We start from the raw sequence: 23,130 nt of genomic DNA on the forward strand, positions 1-23,130 counted from the left end.
TAGCCATGCAAGGGAACCACTACCTAGCTTGCTAGCTTATTAACTAGCTAAGTAGCTAGCTATTCACGTGTCATGGATAAATTCATCACTTGGCTGGACGAAGTTTGTACATTTCTCTAGAGATATAGGTCTTAAATTTCATTTATTATGATCTTTAAAAGTCTTACATTTGAATTGGTGAAACACTAACTTCACTTTGTGTTGATCTATTTGCATTTCAAAAAGATAAAAGTTTAGGAATACTTATGCAAGGCATTCTCAATCTTCTTCCATTGCCTTTGTTTAATGTGTAAAGTTCCTGGTCAGTTTAAATTTCTATGCAACTCAGGAGGGAGAAATAATGATATTTGGAGATGGAGGTAACATCTGCCCATGTGTTTGTTGTTAATGAAGAAAGATATGCCTCACTTTTTTTTTTGCAATTTTCTAGAATAAAACTTCAGAAGTTTTTAGAATAATAATTTTGGAAATTTTTGAGTTTGGAAAGTAGAACATTTGTTAGAAAAAAACTCAAATTTTGATATGTATCTCATAAATTTGCAAGAAAATAAAAAATTTATACATTTTTTGAAGAATTTGAGACAAAACTGGGACATTTCCAAGTTAGTTTGAAAAGTCAAAAATTTGCTAGATAAAAATCAGAAATTTGGAGATTAATCTCAGAAGTTTTCGAGGAAAAATATGGGGAAATTCCTGAGTCAAAAGTCTAAAATTTTCGACCTTTGAAACAGGAAATTTCCAAAAGTCGAAAATGTTTGACTTTTGAAACTTAGAAATGTACACTTTTTTTTCTTTGAAAATTTCTGAGATTAATCTCCAAATTTATGTTTTTAAAGCAATTTTTTTTAGTACGGTGACCGTAATATGTCGTCATCACTCACCGAGCTAACAACAGGGGGCTTGTAGTTCCGTGACATATTTTCCATATATGGTAAAGGGAAGGGATTTTACGTTTTGTCTAGAAAATTAGATTAATCTCCACATTTATCAGTTTTTTTGTAGGAAATTTGCTCCTTTTTTATATCTAAAATTGCCTTAACATGCCGCTGTAGTGAGCAGTATGGAGAGGTTGTGATGTTTTTCTTCATTTTCCATAAAAATATCTTTTACTTTGCTCGATTATTTATTATAAAGATGCGGTAACGTGATTTTCCGAGTCGTCCTTAAATGCACCAGGAATGTAAACATGCTGGTGTTCTCTTTATCTGTGCTACCCGTAAATCCGTCCGGTTACACCTGTGGATCTGAGAGTGGAGGCTAAATATTCAGCCAGAACCAAAAGGCAAAAAACTTTTTGTTTTCTTCCAAACAAACCGAGTAAGTCAAGTAACGCTGCTCCACGCAGATAATGTTAGCTAACAGATGACTAGCCAATCCATGTTATTATATTAAGCTCGTTAGCAAGAATACTAATGTTTTCCGTATTTTACATCCCTTGCAGGTTAGTTAATGCCAGGAATAAACCAAATCCTCTTTAATTTTGCTGCATAAGTTGTTCTCAGTGTTGCTCTCCACACAATTTCTGTGAAGAAATTATTCATAGGATAAAAAGTCAGGAAGGAGACATGCAGGTAAGGACAGATTATAACTTAATGAGAAAAAGAAAACACTGCAAAAACACAAACTTTTACCAAGTATTTCTGGTCTAGTTTCTAGTGCAAATATCTTAGTAAACTTTAAATAAGACAAAATTAACTTCAAGTATTTTTTTAGCAAGATACAATAGCTTGTTTTATGTAAAAAAAATCCTTAATTGTGGCGACAAAGTTCTAGTTCCATTGGCCGATTGTTGCACTTATAACAAGATATTTTCTCCATGTTATAAGTTAATTTATCTGCCATCAGAACTAGTACTTTTTAAACAATATTAAAGAATCATTTATTTAAAACTTTTATTTGTGCCAGAAACTAAACCAAAATTAGTTAGTTTAGTTTCTAGCACAAATAAAAATGGCACCAAATACAAAATCTGGGTGAGATTTTGTATTTTTGTAGTGAAGGAAAGAAAAGATTATGTGTAGAAATGTCCAGTTTTTGTAACATCATGTTATTTCAAATTAAAGCTTAAAACATTCACAACTTCACAACAAATAAGTAATTGTAGGCTGCAACAGTCTTGAATTTAACTACCTTTTTGTTAATTAAATGTTTGCTTTTGTCTACAAACAAATATATTGTTAATAATATTACACTTAATCCTCTACATGACTTTTAAATATGCATCAACAGTTTTCCTGTGATTAAATACTGCAGCTTGTTTCAGCAGCATTTACAGATGAAGCTTATGATTTGTTCTAATAATTTTATTTCCTCTGTTTCTTGGCGCAGAAGAGAAGCGAGTATCGAGCCAAACCTTTTATCCGCCGAGTTCAAGTTTCGGCCAGATGTTGGTGCCGCTCTCCGCAGTCTGGACACACACTCGCTCCGCTCCGTCTTGGTTTCAGTCCTGCGTTCAGCAGGCGTTTTCTGTGCAGAGATAATTAGCATCTTTCCAGATTCGGGGCGTTTTGCAGACGCAGAGAAGGTAGATTTACATCCATTTCCAGTGATCAAAGGTGTGTGAGTTTTTTGTCTGCTTCTCTGTGAATTTATGTGGTTTCTCATTATAAGTTGTTTTGTTTATCTTATACAATAACGTAATTACTGCCTCCAGAAACAGATGTCTCCACACCTTTCATTATGAAAGGGTAAGCCTGTGAGATATGAGCCTCCTGCTGCACAGGAGAACACAGATTTCTCCTCGCGCGCAGAATAACAGCGTCTTCATTAGATTAGTTGCAAAACAGCAGAAAATAAAGTGAAGGATAAACAGCAATTTAATTTAGTTTTCAGCAGAAATTTCTCTAAGAGACGATCTCTTTCTCTTAAGTTGTCTCAAAGTGAGCAGCTTCGCTTTACATATTCACAGTGGGATGTGAGAACTTTCTGTTTTTAAAGCTCCAGCTGGGCAGCTCTATAAGGCAGCTGAATAATAATTATCTTAGCAGTACTTCTCTCTTCTTTTTATGCTCAATGGGTCCTTAAAAAGCCAGGCTTGTTTCATGAAAAGCTGCAATTTCGTGTTGTTAAATAAAGATTCTGATGGCTTTTCAGTCTGAAAGTAAACATGTGATAATTTGAAACAAATTGGTCTTGTTTTGTTTTCGTAAAAGGGAAAATCAATACCTAATCAAACAGATTTCTCCTAATCAATACACACTCAAATGTTTAATTCAAACTTTTAACATTCTTTAATAATCCAGAGTGAAATTAAATGTTGTGAAATTTCCTGTAATGGCAGGAAGGATCTCCTGCAGCAGTCTGTGTTACATCACCTGAAAGGAAGCCTCTGACTAAAGTTGATGCTGCTACCGCCATGCTTGGTGGTTAAACGGGTTTGAAAACCTCACCTTAATAAATTTTAATTCTAATCTAAATGTAGTTGTTGAACGTTTCCAAAATTGTGTAAATTGATCTTCACCAGGATTTCTGCAGGTTTCACAAACTCAAATTTAAGACTTTCTAAAACCATTCTGAATAAAATCTAAGACCTGCACTACAAAAACACAAAATCTTACCGATCTTACTTAACTTACAAATAACTTTTCATCATTGTTTTAAATCAATAATTCCTTAATATTGATTAAACAATTCTAATTTCATTGGTAGATTATTTCACTCATGAGAAAAATGTCTTCTAATAAGTAAAATAATTTGTCAATGGAATTAGCTAGTTTACTAGCATCAAAGCTAACTTACTAGCTAGCACCAAAGCTAGCTAACAAGTTAGAGTATATTGGTAGCACCAAAGCTAGCTAACAAGTTAGAGTATATTGGTAGGTACTACTAGCTAAAACCAGCTGTTTTATGACAATAAGTTTCTTTTTTGCTGTCTGTAAAATGAGCCGTTTCAAAAATCTTCTGAATAAGTCACAAATTAGCAGGCGCTGCCCCGTCGTCTAGCAACCCCAGCCAAGCGCGTCACTTAGCAACCAGCAGCTTTTATCACTGTATGCGCTGTACAATGGCTGCTAGAAAACACAAGTGTTTTGTTGTTGACTTACCATCTATAAACCACTTGTTGGATTCTTGTTGGATGTGCAGGAGGTTCCACTTTTACTTTTCAAAGATGTATAGTTGTATAATTGTGCATCGGTTTGCAGCCATTTTCACATGCGAGTGTAAATGTTGAGTAGGGGGGCGTGGCCAGCAGCAGCTTATTTGGATTTAAAGTGACAGTAGTTTTTAAAAGAGCTCATTCTGACTCTCATTATCTGAAATGATTGTGCACAAAAAATGTAATTAAAATGTTTTGTCTATAAATTATTCTAAACTGTTCTAGTCACCTTTAGAGCTAACTGAAGACATTCATCTTGCTCTTTGAGATTTTTCCCCATATTTCTAAGTCAATCCAAATGAAGCTGTAAGCATAGATGTTAATACTTTCTTTATTTCTTTTTTTTTACTCTTATTATCTGACCTGAGCCAACCTGCCTTTCCTTTTACTGGAAACGCAGATAAATCCCTCAAGCCTTCTTAATTTCTGATGATTTTTTACAACTCTTAACTTCCTCGTCACTCCCTCTCCAGAAGACATTTTTTCGGGTCGTCGTTGTGATTAGAACGTGTCTCCCTGTTTTACATAATGCTGTTAACACAGTTTTTCTTTTCTTTTTTTCGTCTTCCTGCCGTTTTCTGTCAAAACAAGTCATCTGGGTTAGCCCCGTTATCAGCTCCCCACTCAGCACTGCTGCAGATAAATCCCTCTCACTCTTTCACCATGCTCCTTATCGCTTACAGTGCCATGATGTGGTCACAGCAAATACAGCAGAAAGGAGATAAATCTGCTTGTCTGCGGAAGTCGCTGCTACAGATATGCCAGAATTTTAAATTCACCTCAGGAGTAAGCTTATTTAAGCCTGTCAGCTATTAAAGTTTCCACAACTGGAGAGCTGATATTCTTAGTCTCCCAGTTTGCATCTCTATGGTGCCTGGAAATACATTTCTACTGATATGACACAGAGATCTCTTTTGGAAAGATAACAACCATTCCTTAGTTGCGACATCTGTGCTGTTCAGGGATCTGTGCAGTACAAAAACACTGCAGCTTCACAAAAATCTTTAAATTGGATAAACTCTTGCAATGCAGTCAAAGGAGTTTCCTGATTTATTTCCCAAAAAGATGTAAAATCATCTTCACTTTTACTAATATTGAAAGAAAATCACATTTAAAAATCCCTGTAAGAGACTTTAGAGCAGAGGTGCTAAACTTATTTTGATTTTTGGCAACATCAAGATAACAAATGTACTTCAAACAGCCGATTATGGCAGAAAGTATTGATCAGACTGCCCATTAAAAACTGTTAAAATATTAATATAACGTTAATATGTTTCTCTGCATTTGGTGAGTGCTTCTTGAAATTAAAGATATCCATTTATGCTTCCTTGAACAGATTAGGATAGGTTAATCATTACATTTTATCCACAAAATAATTCTTATATAATGAGATTTTAGTCAGAATGAGCTGTTTTAGGGCATCATGTCACTTAACAGATGCAGAATTATATAACCGTACATCTTTGAAAAGCAGAAGTAGAGCCTCCTGCTCAACCAACAAGAATACAGCATGTGGTTTCAGGTGATAAGTTAACAACAAAACATTTGTCTTTTCCAGCAGCCATTGTACAGCAGTAAAACCAGCTGACCAAACATGGTGGAACTTAGATTGGGTTGCTAGGTAACGGGCTGGGCTTGGTTTGGGTTGCTAGGTAACGTGCTGTGTTTTTGTGATGTTACATTCCGGAGGTTTTTAAAACGACTCATAATCTAGACCAATAAGTATGAACTCATTGCCAAAAAATGGCTGGGTGTTTTTTTATGCTTGTGGTGTTTTAGAAGCAGCAGAAACCCAAATAGAAGAACGAAAATGTGCAAAATGTGAATTTTGCATTATAGGTCCCTTTAAATATTAAACATCTTTTCATATTGATGTAATTTGGCATTGTTCAGAATGAAATGGTTTTGATTAGTTTGATAAAATAACACTTAAGCACATAAATATTATCTTGAATATTCTATTTATGTGTTTATCTAAACTAGTGGTGTCCAAATTGGCAAACTGGGTCACAAAATTCATGAAATTAAAAGTGCTAATATTAATATATTCTGATTTTCTTGTTTTTCTTTTATCTCCTCAACAAAAAGCACAATGTTTTATGAACTATGTATATTAGAAACACAAAACTGCAAAATTCAACCAGTTGAAAAGTCACCTATTCATGCAGTCCCAAAATCCAGGCTCTTAAAAACAGAAAACAAAACACATGGCTCGCTAACATAAAACATGACTGGAGATAATGTTTTGTTTTTTCATTACAATAACCCAGTATAATTTGATTTTAATAATTATTTTAAGTAATTTTTTGTGTTACAAGTAACAACACCACAAAAGTTGTGTTTTTCAAACTCAATCCACAACCATCTTCTGTATCTCTGCAGTGGAAATCTCAGCTGAAATTGTCTCGTCTTCTCCGAGCCCTTGGAAACTGCACCCAGCATGCTTCAGAGACTTTATTTTTCATTTATATGAGCTATCTAACCTTGTGACAATCACATTGCCACCCAAGTGTATAATAGTTGTTTTGACATCATTTCACAAAATGGAAGTTAATATACCCCAACATGTTGCTGTGCAGGCGATACAAGGTCATCCTTGTCAACATACAGAGCTGAAATATATCTGCAGGACTGAAGCTTGATAGAAGAAAATAGTCGAAATGACTTTGTGCAGAACTGCTCTATATAGCATAGATGTTGTCACAAAGAAGAATGTTCTATGGTTTTTTGTGTCATATATCACCTTAAACTGGACTGAATCACATGTAAGATGTTCTTTTTATGTGTACTGTGTGATTCATATGGATATATTTCAAGGGTTTATCACTGTGAATTTGTGGCTAACAGCTAATGAAAACCCAAACTCAGTTTCTCAGGTGATGTAAATATTACAAAAGACCAATAAAACATTTTATTTTATAAAGAGTCATTGTTGTTTGTTGAATGTGACACGCATATTTAGTGTAGTTAATATTGTTTATTCAGTTTAATTTTGAAAATTGGGAATCCGGAAATCACCGAGTTTGTACTTCCGGTTTAGCATTACTGTTCTACGGACCGGCTGCAGCTGTTTATTCGGCGAAGCACAACCTGTAAGTTCGTAAAAAAAAGTATTATTTCACACGTAGGAGCATATATTTACAGTGTATAAATACTTAAAAAACAACTACACTTTCAGTTGATCGAAATGTTGCATCTGAGCTGTTAGCATGTTTAGCATTTAAGCTAGCGGACACGTGCATTAGCTTCTCATGTCATTTCAGCTACCAGATGTGTTGTTTGTTTTTTTACTCTGTGACCAGTGGTGTTTTGAGTAAAGTTAGCAATATTTCTGTGTCGCAAATCTGGTTTTATTGGCTAGATGTTATATTCAACCAAATTTTGAGCTTTTATTTTGTCTGTAGCACTGTATGCTCTTTTGAGTAACAAACCTCTAATATTTGAGCCTTACGTTTTGAATTTAATAACAGAAATTAACAGTTAATATTTAAAAATTACATAATTAGATGGATCAAAATATAAAACTGCCGGTGTGTCTGTGTCTGATGACTTTTTGGTTAAAATATCTTTGTTTTTCATTCAGTGGGTAGAAAATCCTAGTAAAAGTAAAAAGTACAGTGTAGTAAAAACTTTCATAAAAGTAATTTTTTTTCCAGAAAGTTACTCGGGTACATGTAACACAGTAAATGTAACTAGTTCCTCTGTCCGGCTCTGCCTGTGGGTTTCATTGAAGCATAAAGGTGGGTTATAAATTTAGCCTCCATCTTGGCCTTCCTCCCCCTTTGTTCTGACGTCCAAGGCCGGATCCCTGCTGATGCAGAGAGGGGTCGGCTCCGGCAGCAGGAACGAAGTGGACTTGACAAGTGTGAAAGATTTAGTGCTCGGCATTTAGAGTGATTATCTTTTCCCCTTTGTCAGCAGGTAGAGAAAACTCTCCACCCTTACTTCGTCCTTGGTTTTGAGTTTGATGGCGCAGGGGGAAATCCTGTCTCCCCTCCGCTGAGGTCGCCTGGGCGCATCGTTCCTGTAATGACTGTTATTCCTGCGAGTGAGATGATTATTATTACCGCAAAGCCTCACTTCTTATTTCCTGTATTTATGAGGCACGTTTTTAAACTAATATTAACTGTGAATGTCTCCTTGAATTAAATTACCATTTTCTTCTTGTTTTACTTCAACTCTGTAACTTCATTTCACCAGAGAGTCAGAGAAGTTTCAAGGTGGGTATTTTTAAAGAGAGAAATTTAATATAGCAGCTTTATTTTTGCAAGGAATTTGATTAAACTTAAAAATCCTCCTGTGCTGCCTTGTAATGAGGTCATTAGCGGAAGCGTGATGCTTCATAATCGCTACCTGAGATCCATATCGCCGTCTTATCACGGCTCCAGATATTCTGCTTCTGTTTTTTTTCCGGTGGTATTTCATCTGGATGGAGCGGACAAACAATAACAAGTCACAAGTCGACCTGGCAGACCGTTTAATGTCGGGAAATGAAAGAAGAAAACGGGTTTAATCATAACTTACCAAACACTGTGAGGATGTGAAAAGGCCTTAAATCTACTGGGAGGATTTCCACCGAGTTCAGGAGTTACTGGACGTTTTTCCAGGAGAATGTTTCTGTCTTCACTTGACTTGGACTCGATTCTGAAAGACCTGAGACTTGACTTGAGGTACAAATCAAAGTAAAATTTTAAAACTTAATTCTCTAGTCTTTGAGGCATAAGTCCAAGTCAAGTGTCAGGGTTTTGATAGCTGAGTCCATGTCAAGTCTCGTCTTTCCAAGGCAAGTCAAGTCTCAAATATTCGAGTGACGAGTCCAAGGACTTGGGACCTGGCTTGGACTCACCTCTCAAAGACTTGAGACTTAAGTTGGAGAAATTGACTTGGACTCCTCCTTTGGGTCTCAAGTGTCTTATAGTGGGTCCAAGTCAAGTCTTAAGTATTTGAGAGGCAAGTTTCAAGTCTCTGTGAGGATTGAGTCCAAGTCAAGTGAAGACAGAAACGTTCTTCTGGATGAACGGCCAGTAACTCCTGAACTTGATGGAAATCCTCCCCAGTAAAGTCCCAAGTCTTGACTTGACTAATTTAATTTAATTTAATATTTTGTCTTGTCAACAACTGATTGTGTTGCTGTTTTTTAGTACGTTGTCTTTAAAATTGGCCAGATTGTTTGTATATTTTACTTTTCTAGCTATAATTTTAAAACCACTGGAGTGAATACAAATAAAAAGAGTTCAACACGCCGCATATTTCCATACATCCACACACTGAATCCCCCTCAGGGATCAATAAAGGGCTCCAGTTAAATGGCAACAAAAGCTGCATTTCATTTGATATTTGCACTTGATGAGCCATATCACTGAAAAAGGGAGGAAAAAATGAAGCTTTGTCTGCAGATATTTCACATCTCACCAGCAAATGATGGAAATACAGTCCATCAAATTGAATTTTACAACACAAGCAAAGTTGGTAGTGAAAACTACAGAGGGTGTAATTTCTCTTTTACATTTTGTTGTCTTCCACAAAGCGCCTTCGTGGGTTTCTTTTTATGAAGGAACCCGCAGCGGAGGTCTTCCTGTTTTCCTCGGCGGACCTGCTGGCGCGGAGATTACCGGGCCGAGAGAAGCCAGAGAGCGGTGCTGAATAATGCAGCTCCTCCTGGGAAGCTGCTTTGTGGCGGACCAGGCCCACTGTCGATGACTGGTTAAACAGGTCGGCATAATATAGGTAACTGCAAGAGGGAGATAAAGGAATTCAATATTATCTGAGAATATACCAGTGGAAAGAAAAGGGGGCAAAGGTTAATATTTACAATAGTCCGAAGAATAAAAGCGGTCCATCCTCGAGAGCTTCTAATAATTATGTACGTAAGTGCTGATATCTGTAATCATATTCGCGTGAATAAGAGACGAAGACGAGGGAGTTCTAGTAATAACCCTTCAAGAGCGAATTAGACACCAACTTCGTTTGTGTTCAAAGAAACCACTTTGAGTGTCTTTTCTAAGTGAATGAAATGTGAAAGACGCTGCAAAAACACAAGATTTTACCTTATATTTTTGTCTAGTTTCTACTGCAAATACCTTAGTACACTTAAAATAAGACAAAATTAGCTTACAAGTAATAATTTCTTAACACTGATTAAAAATACGAGCTTCCACTGGCAGATTATTTCACTTACTACAAGACATTTTCCTATGCTAGCTTTATTGGAAGCTAACTAGCTAAAAATGCTAGTTCTGCAGGCAAATTTTTCCATGAAGACCATTTCCTATGCCAGCTTTGTTGCTAGCTCACTAGCTAAGATTTACTAGATCCACTTTCAGATTTTACACTTGTTACAAAACATTTTCCCATGCTAGCATTGTTGCAACCTAAATAGCTACAAAATGCTAGTTCCATAGGCAGATTAACCATGTATTGCAATATATTTTTCCATGTTAGCTTTGTTGCTAAGTAACTAGCTAAAAATACTAGCTCCACTGGCAGATTATTTCACTTATAACATAGGGAAAATTTCTAGTAATAAGTGAACAAATCTGCCAGTGTAACTAGTATTTCTCAGTTAATTAGCTAGCTACAAAGCTAACTAACTAGATTGCAACAAAGCTTGATAACTAACTTGCAACTGAACTAGCTAACAAATTAGCAACAAAGCTAACAAGTTGTCTGTAAACTTGTTAGCTTTACAGACAATTCTTGTAATTTAGCCCACGAGAATATATGAGATTAAATAATCCTGCCTTTAAAGAAGTTATAGTATTTTTTTAGTTAGTTAGCAAGCAACAAAGTTAGCATGGGAAAATGTCTTGTTATAAGTGAAATAATCTGCCAGTGGAATTAAGCTCCAATATTGTGTTGAAAATTTACCTGAAAGTTTTCTTATTTCAAGTGTATGAAGATATTTTAGACAAAATTACTTGTGTTTTTGCAGTGCACTCTAAATATACTGGAATATTTTTTCCTCCAGATTTGATTCAACGCTGCTTAGAAACAATAGAAAAAAGCTGAATCTTTTCACTTCAAACCGCATTTCAAATACAGCTTTAAAACTGCGGGGAAATAGTCATTATAAATAAGGGGAAACACTATAAACCAACCTCAAAGGGAATTTTTATGAGACTGGGATCTCTAATAAGAAACCAGTTTGGGATCCTGAAATAAGGCTGCTCTTTGTGAACTGGTGAAAGCAGTTCGGAGAGCTCGCTTTGAATTCCTGTTTCTGAAAAGGCGCCTCGCGGTTCAAGCCCACGAAATGAAAGCAATCAGATAAAAGTCTGACTGTTGATAACGGCTGGAACGCCACCAAGGCAGGAAGCGGCCCCGTCTCATTTGGGCTCCGTCGGAACCGAGCGGACAGCGGGACGTGTTTATGATGGAGAGAGTAGGGTGTCACATATCAGGGGAAATGACGGGTTTAAAATGTAGTGATGTAATGCAGCGTAAAAACGCAGATTCAGCAGAAAAGAACAGGTGGGAGGTGGAGGGTAAACGGCTCCATATGGCTTTTTTTTTGTCATCTGCATGAATGTTTCCCAATGTGATCTATAGGTAAGGCAAGCCACTATGACATTTAATCCAAAAAAAAAAAAAAAAACATAATTCAGGTGATTCTTTACAATTTATTTAAGTAAGATGACTTTGGTACTTATCAAAAATTAATTTTAGGTATATTAACAATTCTAATTAATAATTGCCCTGGAAGAAAATAAGTTTAAAAACTTTTTTTTTTTTTAAATCAGGCAGCATTTATTAGCCTGGATGCTAATAAATGCTGCATCAATCATCTAGGTCAGTGCTTTTTGGATCTTTTTAACTTTGGTTGAAAATGTTAAAGAATAAACAAATTTTTAAAAATCTAAACAATAAATTGAATTTTCCATATTTTTAATGGAATAATTGCAAAGAATTTTCACAATAAAATGATACTAACTGTAAGAGATTTTTTTGTTAGATCTATTTTCTTGTCTTTATGTTGGAAACTTTATAAATAAAATCATGTTTTTCTTTTTTATGGCAAAAATTTTCTATATTACATCGTTTTTCAAAAATTATTGTCTTGCAGCAGGAAGTGGACTACAGCGCAGGGCATTCTGGGTAAATACTACCAAAACAAACATGTTAGCTTAGCGCTAGCAGGAGAAAAGTCTTCGCCAAATACGTAAAATAAATCATACAACTGCAAAAAAACTGACGTTACTAATTTTTGTGACCGAGGAAGTTGCATTTATTGTTTTCTTCAGAGGTTTTTGTGTCGTTTCCTTCAGTTGTTTCTTGGTGCAGCGCCCCCACAGGCGAGGAGGAGAACAAATTACAGTTAAAAATGTAACGAATGTTTCTATTTTGGTTTCAAATCAGACTAAATCTGCCAGACTATCAGGGCATAAAGTATCCTAAAAGGCAACAAAGAGAATAGAAATAGATCGATTACTCAGCTGTTTTATGTTTAAATTAATGAAACATTTTGTTAATATTCTAACACATCCAGCTGTAACGTCTACAGAAGATGAGATGAAATAAAAACCCACTCCGTCCCTTTAAGAGAGAGCAAACAGAGGAGGACTTGTGGCCTGTTTAAAGGTGATGTAAACACGCCTTGATGGATGAAGGACTCCCGTCCATCCATCATCCGTCCGTCCTGAAGAGCCTTAATCTTCCACAAACACAATCCTGCCACTGTGCCCCTCATCTCGTCTGCCTTGTCTCTCAAGTCCTTAATAATATCCCTTCGTTTGGGGACCTTGTTGCTGCTGTGTCCCTGACATGCACACTGCTGGAAAAGAAATGACACTCTCCACAGGTTCAAAGCCACATGAAACGCACCGGCGGAAGAAGCTTCTTGGTCCAAATGTGTCGAGAAATGAAGATGGACGGCTGCAGATTTTCTGTTTTAAAGTTGTAAAAGAAACCAGAAGCTTCTCTGATTTGATTCAATTGCTTTTTGTTGTTCTGAAGCCTAACTTTCCCACCCCGTATTTCCTCTAAGAGGCTGCAACATTAGTTTGACTTTCAAGTCGTTTAAAGGCATTACTGTAGTTGGGTTTCGTTGGCTGCCTGTCAGTTTCTCGGTGCCCCTCCTGTTAGCGCTGCTGCTGCCAAGCTACTGTCTCCGCCAAATAATGTCAGACTTCTGGGCCTGGCACAAGATCTTATAAATGCTTGCCCGGCTGGCCAGCAGACATCGCTGAGTTTCGGTTGCCAGGGTTATTACAGTGATTGAGGTATTGTGATGAGTTTACAATATGGGTGACGATAACATTTCAGCAGCAGCTACTCCATTTTTTTGTTGTTCTAACCTTCTTTTAAGGACATGCTGGAGTGTTTTGACATCACTAATTCAAAACTTTGGCTGTTGCACATTTGCTTTTCCCTTTAACCTAGGAAGGTGATGTAGTTTTCACCTTCCTGGTGTTTTATTGGAGATCTTTGGGAGTTAATTGTGAGAAACGTCTTGTTTCTCAAGATGAATGAGAAACTATTTAGAAATCACAGGAGAAAGAAAAAATATATTTAATCTTTAGAAATCAGGAACGTCGTCACTGCCAGCTGATTCAAACTGAAACTTTAAGGAGACATCCAGTTAGATTGATGAAATAAGGGATTTCACAGAAGATCAGATTTTCTTTTTGTATTGGACGTTCATTTGCAAACAAAGCTAGTTTGAAATTAGTATCTCCTACTGTCTTTTTTTCAACTGCATAAAAAAAAGTCCCTGCTGCTTGATAAAAGGTCAACTTTTCATTGAACTCCCTCTTGTTTAGAGTTTATTTGCTATTTTTTACTCGTCTCCAAGTCATTTTCCACCCCCGTTAACCTGACCCAAGAACAAAAGCAAGGGCACACTTTCCTTTCCTCCTGAAACTCTCACCGGCGAAGCAAAGGAAATGTGTGTTATTTTCTGGTTCTTGGATGTCTTGAATCATAAACAAAGCAGAAACTGTTGAATGGAGAAAAGGAAAAAAGAAGAAGGATAAAAAGCGATCAGCTGTGGAAGTTCAAGCCGAAAAGAAACGTCTGGAATAAAAACACTCATCGAACAGTTAGAGGCAAAGCGATGGAAGGATGATTGTGCTTTATCTGCTGCAGATGAATGCAGAGGCTATTTATTGGCTCGTAACGCCGCATGTAGAGACGATCGGAGGGATGCACACGTTTACCGATGGAGAACGCCGTTTTAGCTGTTGTTATTGAACGCTCTTTGGAAGCATTAAAGCTGTGAAACGCCGTAAACTCAGGCTATTCTTGTTCCCTTCCTAAAGTAGCAAAGAGACGTCTTCTGCAGACAACAAAGCAGCCCTGATTACCGGCAACTGCAAATATCCAGCCTCTACAATAGGAGTCAGCGTGGAGGTATACCACAGCTTCAGAAAGCTAGGAAACAACAAACATGTTACATTTTGATTATTTTCTTCCTATCTTTAAATGTGGGATGCCAAAGACGGTGCAGTGGGGTTAGTAACTTCTTTTGTGTAATTAATTTCTGCGCTTCTTGTAGATGATAGACACTCAGCTGTGTTTTAGTTTAATCTACCAATGGAAAATCTGCTAAAGTCTGATCTTATTTGTGCAGCACATTTCAGTAACAAGGCAGTTCAAAGTGCTTTACATCATAAATAAGCAGTGAACAATTACGAAGCAAGCAATTAACCCTCCTGTTTGTCATATGCAGTCATCAATCAAATAGACATAAAAATGTTGATCAGTGTTCCAGTAACAACACATAAAATGCAACTTATTTTTAGCTTTGATTCAAAGGAAGTCAGTGTTTCGGCTGTTTGGCAGTTTTCTGGAAGTTTGTTCCAGATTTGTGCTGCATAGAAGCTGAATGCTGCTTCTACAGCAGATCTTTAATGTATTGTGGTCCAGTGATTTATTCTCTCGGTGTAAGGACTTTAGAATGATGTGCTCTAACTTCCTGGGTTTAGTCAGAACTCCAGCAGCAGCGTTCTGGATCTGATCCATTATTCTTAGGCAGACCTGTGAAGACACGGTTGCAGAAATCAGTACGACTAAAGATAAACACGTTGATGAGTTTCTCTAGATCTTGTTTAATCCTGGAGATGTTCTTCAGGTGATAGAAGGCCGACTTTGTGACTGTCTCAATGTGACTCTAAAGGTTCAGGTCAGCGTTCATCACTACAGTCAGATTTTGAACCTTACCACTGGTTTCTAGTTGCAATAACTGAATCTGTTCCTCTTTAGGTTGGGTGATAATAACTTCAGTTTTGTTTCTAATCTACTGGAGAAAGTTGTGGGATTCTTCACTGATTGAAGTCTCAAAGCTTGCTATGTCAAGTGTGAGCAAACATTTGTCGATATTACACGAATGTTAAAAAACAAATTCACAAATGCAGTATTTCTGTTAAAGTCACACACGATAAGTCATTAAAGAACATATGTTGCCATCATTATAATAGTTACTACTTCCTGTCGTCTTCTTCTTCAGCGTTTCCACCAGTATCAACATCCGGTTGTTGATCATATGACTTGTGATGTGAAAAAAGTGTTTCTATTGCAGTTTTTGCAAAATACACAAGCAAACATGTTTTAAAATTCACCAGACACAGACACACACCTGCAGTTTTATTACATTTTCATTAGATTTTTATTAAAAGAACCTGAGTTGACTTTTTACCATTTTTTTTTACTCTTAGTTGAATAATTTCTTAGATGGCTACTTTGTACTACTTTTACTTGAGCAAAATATTTGGGTTCTCCACCTACAGAAAAATACCCACTCAGACATCTTACAGACCAGTTAAATGAATTAGGATAGTATTGAAAAGCACATTTGTTTTAGAAACTTTATCAGATGTTAAGTATGCTTTTTTGTGTTTTCCTTACAAATGTGCACAAAACTTTGTCAATATTCCGCTAATGCCAAAAAATACAATTTCGCAATTTCTGTGTTTCCATTATCTAAGAAATGCAGTTTATATCACACATGAATAAGTTTGTTCATGGGATAAGTCATTAAAAAACATGCCATGCTATCCTCCTAATACCACTTCCTGCCGTCTTCTTCAGCGTTTCCACCAGTAGTAACATCCAGTTGTTGAACATGTGGAAAAAAAGTGTTTCCATTGCAGTTTTTGCGAAACACATAAATACGGCTGTGAAACTATTTCTTCTTAGCACGAGAACCTTTTATCAAAAAATGTGAGTTTGTTTGAAATTATTACAAATTATTTTTGTAATTCCAGTCGTATGGTCAGTGGGAACCCAGCTATTGGCTAGATGAGTTGGTTGCTTTTTGAAATTTTTTAGCCCACTTCGTGTTGTCAAACAGGAACAGCTTGAGGTCTTTCCTGATCCTACTTGTCTGTAAATTTGACCAAAAAATACTATGGGTGTAAAAATGCAGACGGGTTTATTTTCCCATTGGACCAGGTTGGTTTGGATGCAAATTTCATTAGAAAACAACTTTTTGAAATCATAAAATAAATTTAATCTTCAATTTCTGTCTTCAATTTGAGCAGAATTATAGATAATTGTCCAGCATCAACCAGAAAACGAGAACTAGAAGCTCCAGGTCCTGATTATGGCTTGAAAAACTCCGACCATGAAGCCGCATTTCAGCCTCGCGCTGTACTTTTATTCACCACAGGGATTTTTAGAACAAAATACGCTCTGGAAGAGGAAATTGCCTGAAGAGTTGCACATTGTGGGAGCTTTATTTGGCGAAAGAAAGACAGATGTATTTAGCAAGCAGGAGATGCGGAGTACTTTGGAGATATTTATTGCCTGTAAAGAGGCGTTTGCGGCGCAGCGCCGAGATCCTGTGAATATGCTCAGAGACAGCGATTCACAACGACTGATATTATGAAACGTCTTGTTTCTTTATTATTCTGCTGCTCGGCTTGAATTCAGCGCCGGAGAGATAAAAAGAAAGCCTGTACAACCTGTCATGCTGTTGTTGAAATATTAACTCGGAGACAAAATGAAATATGATAAGTGCTAAAGGAAAAAAATCAATATGACTTTTTTTTTTTTTTTGCTCTTCAGCTCGTCTGAGAAACCTTGAAAGGTTGAACTTTAATCTGATTTGCTGGAGGCAAAAGAAAACTTAGAGCAGGAGGAACACATGGAGGTGTTGGGTTGACATTCATGAGGTCCAGAAAATCCATCAGATACATCAACCCACTTACAAACAGAAGCCTGGAAAAGTTTTCACCCCCTCAAACATCTTTCTGTGGAGAAAGCTGTTTAGCTAGCTTCCACAATATATGGCTATACAAAGCATATTTATTAAATAAATCACTTATTTTCCACATCTTAACAAAATTGTGTTGGTATTTTTGTGCATTTACATTAAAACACTGAAGGATCTATTCAGATATTTAGTCAAATGTGACGTTTCATGCTGGTTTGAAGAGGTTGGGATGCTTCTATGGGATAAACAAAACATGTTAATTACATTTTTTGCACAAAATAATTCTTAGATAATGAGGTTTTAGTCAGAAGGCCTCTTGTCACTTTAAATCCAAATAAGCTGCTCCTGGCCACGCCCCCCAAACTCAACATTTATGCTCACGCATTGCAACAGCTGCAGATACATGCGAAATAACGCAACCATACATCTCTGAAAAGCAGAAGTGGAGCCTCCCACACAACCAAAAATAATGCAACAAGTGGTTTCTGGATTGTAAGCAAACAGCAAAACACTTGTCTTTTCCAGCAGCCATTGTACATCACACACACAGATAGTTTTTCCTCATCATAAATTCAGTCACTAAAACTGATCTTTGTATTTACTCCAGTTATTTGAAACATTAAACATTTATAAGAAGTAATAAATCTATTCGGGATAAATATTTATTTTTTAACCATTCGTTGCTCTTCCTCCTGATTCCCTGATTTCTGCCCTGAAGCGCACACACCTCGTTTTTCATACTTTTCCGCTCTTCTCGGCGGTTTAACGCCTGTGTAATCTGTGTTGTCATCATCGAGGCGTTTCCCTCCAGGGCGTGGCGTCCTCCCAGGGGAAGTGATGCGTACCAGGCCTCAGACAGATATATGCGCCGCTTTATCTCCCTGTTAGCTCTGCAGCCAAGTGAACTGTAGAAAAAAACCTGAGAAAAATGCATCAGCAGCTGCAGCGCCGAAGATCCCCTCCTCCTCTTCCTGCTTTAGGCTCCGAGTCAGCAACAAGTCTTGGGAATCCATGCAAAACAAATACTATTAATAAACATGGTGCTCGCATATCCTCGCTGCTGAGATCTGTGGGTTTTAGAGAATTCAACAAAGTGGCAGAAAAATGGCTCCACAGATGGAGATCTGATCAGAAATGGCACCTTTTCTCTGCAGAGAAGGTGTGAAGCAAACAGTAAATGTTCGATATAAGCGCTTTATTTTATAGAAATTCATCTTGGTTGCTCATATGAAGTTTGTGTTTTCTCATTAGAACATGAATAATCTTGTCAAATCTCTAAATGAGACGCATTCGATTGACTCAAGGGGGAAAAATGGTAAGAAAACCCCAAATACTAAAAGCAAAACTGATTATTAAGTAAAAATATATTATTTACAGGGGGAAAAATAACATATTCAAAGCATGAAAGGTGTGTAAATTACTTTTTAAATCAAAGTAGATGCTTTTTATCAAGCCAGTTTTAGCAAGTTGGTTAAAATGACCAACATTTTTATTTTTGTCAAAAATAAAACAAATGAGAGAAAATAAAGAAAAACAAAACAATCTCAGGACGGCATGTTCCCATCCCTGCAAAAATAGAGAAAAGATAAATATTTAAATAAAAAAGAAAATATTTAAATAAAATGACAGAGATAAAAAAAAATACAAATTAGCAATACAAACAAAAAATAACTATTAAAAATTATGTCAAATAATTTTTTTTATTTAATAAAAAAACAAATAAAAAATTAAGATTATATCTAAATAAATTTTTTAAATTATAAATTAAAAATGTAATTGAAAGAAAAACATTTTCCAGGGTTCCTGTTATTTCAGACGTGTCCATCTGGAACAACATTGAGTTCGTTTGTTTAGTTTCTTTTCTATAATTTGTGTTGGACGTTTTTGGTTTTCTGCCACCAGTTTGAGTCCAGCTTCCTGGTTGCTTCAATATTATTTTCCTCGTCTTTCCAATCATCATTATGACTAAATATTTCACTTTTAGTTTAATCAAAAAACAAGATTTGTCTCAAAGATCTTTCTCTTTGTCCTTGACTTTGTTTTCAAACTAATTTGGCTTTTCGTGTTTCTTTTGGAGCGGCGGCTTCTTCCCCACCGAGCGGCATTTCAGCCCAGAACTCAGTTTATTTTCCCCACAGCAAAATTCAAGCATTCGACTGGAAGTTTGGACACATTTTGGAGACGAAACAATCCAAATCAACTGCAAAGAGACAGTTTAAATCTGCTTTAATAATATCTTGTGATTTTATTCTATGCTGCACAGCAGGGACAAACAAAATGCAACGTTTTGAAATTTGAATGTGTAAAACACCAGCCGACCTTTATTTAAATTACACAGATCAATAAATAATTGAGCCATCAGGATTATTAAATATTCAATACAAAGCATTCAGCAAATATAAATAATTTAACTGACCTAAAAGAAGAAAAGTTTAATTTCAGACGGTGAGGAAAAAAAGTCTTTAAGTGTAAATATCTGGTTTCAGCTGTAAACTGACGACACAAACCCTCATTTAACTTATAATTATAATTTTATCTGGCGCCAAAACGGTGAGAATAAAAAATGTTCTGTCTTTTTGCTCCGTGTTTGTAAATATCAGTAAAAATCCCTGCGAACGGCGGTGATGGACGCGTTTCATCGAGCTAAACTCAGGCCTCTTCTCTTTCCAGCAATGTGAGTATTTAAATGGAAGGAAGAGCAGACAGTGTCATTTATTTCACTTCCAGTTTCTATGGATTCATTTTTATCCATTTTTTTTTGGTTATTTCCTTCTTGCCTGGAGGGACAACAGTGTAACTCGACTGGAGCTGCAGCTGGCGATGCCACTGCTGAACCCTGGAGTTCATAAATACCGAGCAAGAAGAATGTGGAAAAGTAATAGAATATGAAGAAGCAATAAAAACCTGCTAAAGAAACTGGAGTTGAGGAGAATATCTTATTTTTATTTTAATACGCGGTGACTCTCAGCAAGCTGTTCCTGCTGCTGTTTTACCAGGAGGATAGAAATGAAAGATAAGGCCAGCGGAAACAAAGACACAAAAAGAGTTGAAACGAAAACACGGCTGTGATTATGTGGTGCGTTTCTCTGCAGATAAGCCTGCAGGTTTTTCATTTCTGCTTATGGATTTGTTCTGTTTTTGTCAAACGTCAATATTTCAGATAAACCTCCAGATGCTCCAACCTGAAGGGGCGGTCCGAGTTTTCCACGGCCGCAGGCTGAAAGAGGCTTTAATGACCCACTTCAGAGGAATCATCCTCGCCGAACTGCAGACTGCGCTTTTGATGAAGCTTAGGATCCCGTTTTTCAGTTTTATGCTACTTTTAAACTCAATGCACACAAAACATCTACTAGGGCCAAAAGTAGACCAAAGTAAAACAAACAGCAAATTTTCACCAAAAATCACGTTTGTGTCCAAGAATTTTACCTAAAGTCACAATTTTGCAAGATAAATGTGATAAATTTGTTTGTTTGAAGGCATAAATTTATTAAACATGTTAGTTTATCAGCTTATTTTAAACATTCCATGTATGCTTAGTAAAGACTGTTCACCTTTTGAGCTGCGGCAAATAAAAGCTAAATTTTATGTCAAAAATGGGAAAGAAGTATAAACAAAACTTAAAGCTCGGATATTCTCTGGCATTGTTATGTTAGAAGTTTGCTAAAGGCTAAAGTGAAGCAACGGCGTCAATGTAGGTAGAAAAATTATATAGGAGTACATTCCTGCCAAAAAAACTTTCTAGAGGAAACAAATTTGAAGTCAAAAATTTGCTAGGAAAAAAAACACAAAGTTTGAGGCTAAGCTCAGAAATCGGCTAGAAAAAAAACCCCAAAAATTTCCAAGATTTTTGTAAAAAATTTGAGTTTTTTCAAAAAAAAAAAAAAAAAAATTCAGTCTCAAAAATGTTCATGTTTTTTCCTCCTTAAAATTACTGAGATTTTCTAGCAATTTTTAAAATAGATTTTTCTGAAAGAAAGGCAGAACTTTTGAGATCAAACTCAAAAATCTGAGGAAAAAAGATGGAAATTTCTGAGATTGATGTCAAAAGTTCTGCGTTTCTTTCTTGCACGTTTTTGACTTCAAATTCAAAAATTTACGTTTGTTTTTTATTTCTGAGATTAATCTCAAAATTTCTGAGCAAATGTTTGACTTTTCAAACTCAGAAATGTTTCTGATATTTTGGTAAAAAATTAACTCCTTTTTTTAAATCGGAGATGTGATAATCCCTGTCATAAAGCATGTTGTAGAGTTTAATTCTTCAAAAGTCTGTTACTCTCCAGTTGATCCAAATGTTATTGCATATCATTGTATATTGTCACATTTTTGGGATTTTTCGGTCTCAATCTTGTAAGAAACTTAAAATCAAAGAAACGGCAACATGAAAAACAATTTGGTTTTTGTACCTAGAGAAAGCAACTTTCATATTAAATCTCCAGCATTTCGACGCTGATGTCAGATTTAGGATTCAGAGTTCCCATTTCAAAAGCAGCGTTGCTCCACAGAAAATGGATGAAGGGTCAAGTTTGAGCTGCGGCACTTTCAAAGAGGAGCTCTTGGGTTATTTTTATTTTTGCATCATTTCAGGCAGTAACCTCTCCATCACGACAAAAACAATCTGAAAAACCTCGAGCTCTCTGAGCGACAGACGTGTTTCTAAACACTCAGCCTGTCCTTGTGGACATTATTGACATTTTTCTCTTTTTTTTCAAATTAGAAAGAAAACAAAACCCTCGTAACAATGAGTCTGAAATAACGATGACATCAAGCAATTTAAAGGCAGCTGCTAATGCTCAGTGCTTTAATGCTAAAGTGTAGAATAAAAAGGAGATCTAGCTATAAATACGCTGATAAAAATATTTGCAAATGTAAAATTGTATTTAATCATAACCCATTGTGTTTAATATGAGCTTTAAATCTTCTGGGAAGACTTGCATAGTCTCTCCATGTTCACCGTATTATCAGTGGTGTAAACAGACCTAATAATCTGGTTTCCCTTGACATCTCCAACAATGGATTGGTTCTAAAACTCCCCACAGTTTTGTCCAGGCTGGTTTAGATTTGGCCCTTAACCCCTTTAAATGCTCTGGACGATGGTTCATCAATGCTTTTTCAATTTAGAGAGAACACCACCAGTCAGACTGCAAGGAACCTGACTCTACCTTCCAAGGAGTTGACCTGCCTCCCACAGGTAGGGCCTGTGGTTTATGTAGCCCCACTTTTTCTTCCAAAAATGGATCGGTTCGTTCTAAAATGGTTTGGTTTCCGGAGCTCTGAAGGAGACATGGCTCAGCAATGCTTCTTGGGGATATTGGTTGACAAAACTTGCTTTAGATCATATTTTACCTTCCCAGGAGTCTCTTTGAGGTCGTGTCTGTCTCCACTTTACCGGTTTATTGGATTTATTGTGAAGCTGTGAGACTCTTCCACCATCAAACTGTGATTTGGAGGAACCTCTTTCTTTTTGCTTCCCCATCCAAGAGGAAACTTTTTCAGTGCATTTGGCAAATCTACAAACCATGAAAACCATACCAGCTGCAGACCAGAAAATCTTCAATGAACGAACCAGCAAGTGGAGGAGAAATCCCATATCGGTGCAGAGAGTGTACAGAATGACTCAAGGTTTACTTGTTTCACAAAGCTGCCAGCAACAATCTGTCAGAAAGCTTCACTCTGTGTCTTATTCGAACGTTCACCAGTCTGAGGAGGAAAACCTTATCAAGGAGATGAGAGCAACTGTGATAAATTCGCTGCATCCAGCTGCATCCAGCTGATAAGAACAAAATTATATTCTCTCTACATGCCTGCTCTAATTAAAAACAGTCTCTCAGGTTCCAGCAAGTCACCATGTGACGTGTTTTAATCTTTGTTAAAAAAAATGATGCAA

At 36.5% G+C, this 23,130-nt stretch overlaps 1 protein-coding gene across 1 annotated transcript in view; it reads left to right on the plus strand.

Annotated features, from left to right (window-relative positions):
- Positions 1 to 20,758, plus strand: part of LOC106947150 (uncharacterized) — a 24,058-nt gene extending 3,300 nt beyond the window's left edge. Inside the window, exons 2-5 of the mRNA XM_015031976.1 lie at positions 329 to 359; positions 2,329 to 2,524; positions 8,015 to 8,143; positions 20,401 to 20,758. Coding sequence (XP_014887462.1) covers positions 329 to 359; positions 2,329 to 2,524; positions 8,015 to 8,143; positions 20,401 to 20,676 — 632 coding nt within the window. The 3' untranslated portion in view covers positions 20,677 to 20,758. The remainder of the gene's footprint in view (positions 1 to 328; positions 360 to 2,328; positions 2,525 to 8,014; positions 8,144 to 20,400) is intronic.
- The last annotated feature ends 2,372 nt before the right edge of the window (positions 20,759 to 23,130 follow it).

This window comes from Poecilia latipinna, unplaced genomic scaffold (genome assembly GCF_001443285.1).
Source record: "Poecilia latipinna isolate Pla-1442-1.1 unplaced genomic scaffold, P_latipinna-1.0 Scaffold226, whole genome shotgun sequence".
Taxonomy (NCBI): domain Eukaryota; kingdom Metazoa; phylum Chordata; class Actinopteri; order Cyprinodontiformes; family Poeciliidae; genus Poecilia; species Poecilia latipinna.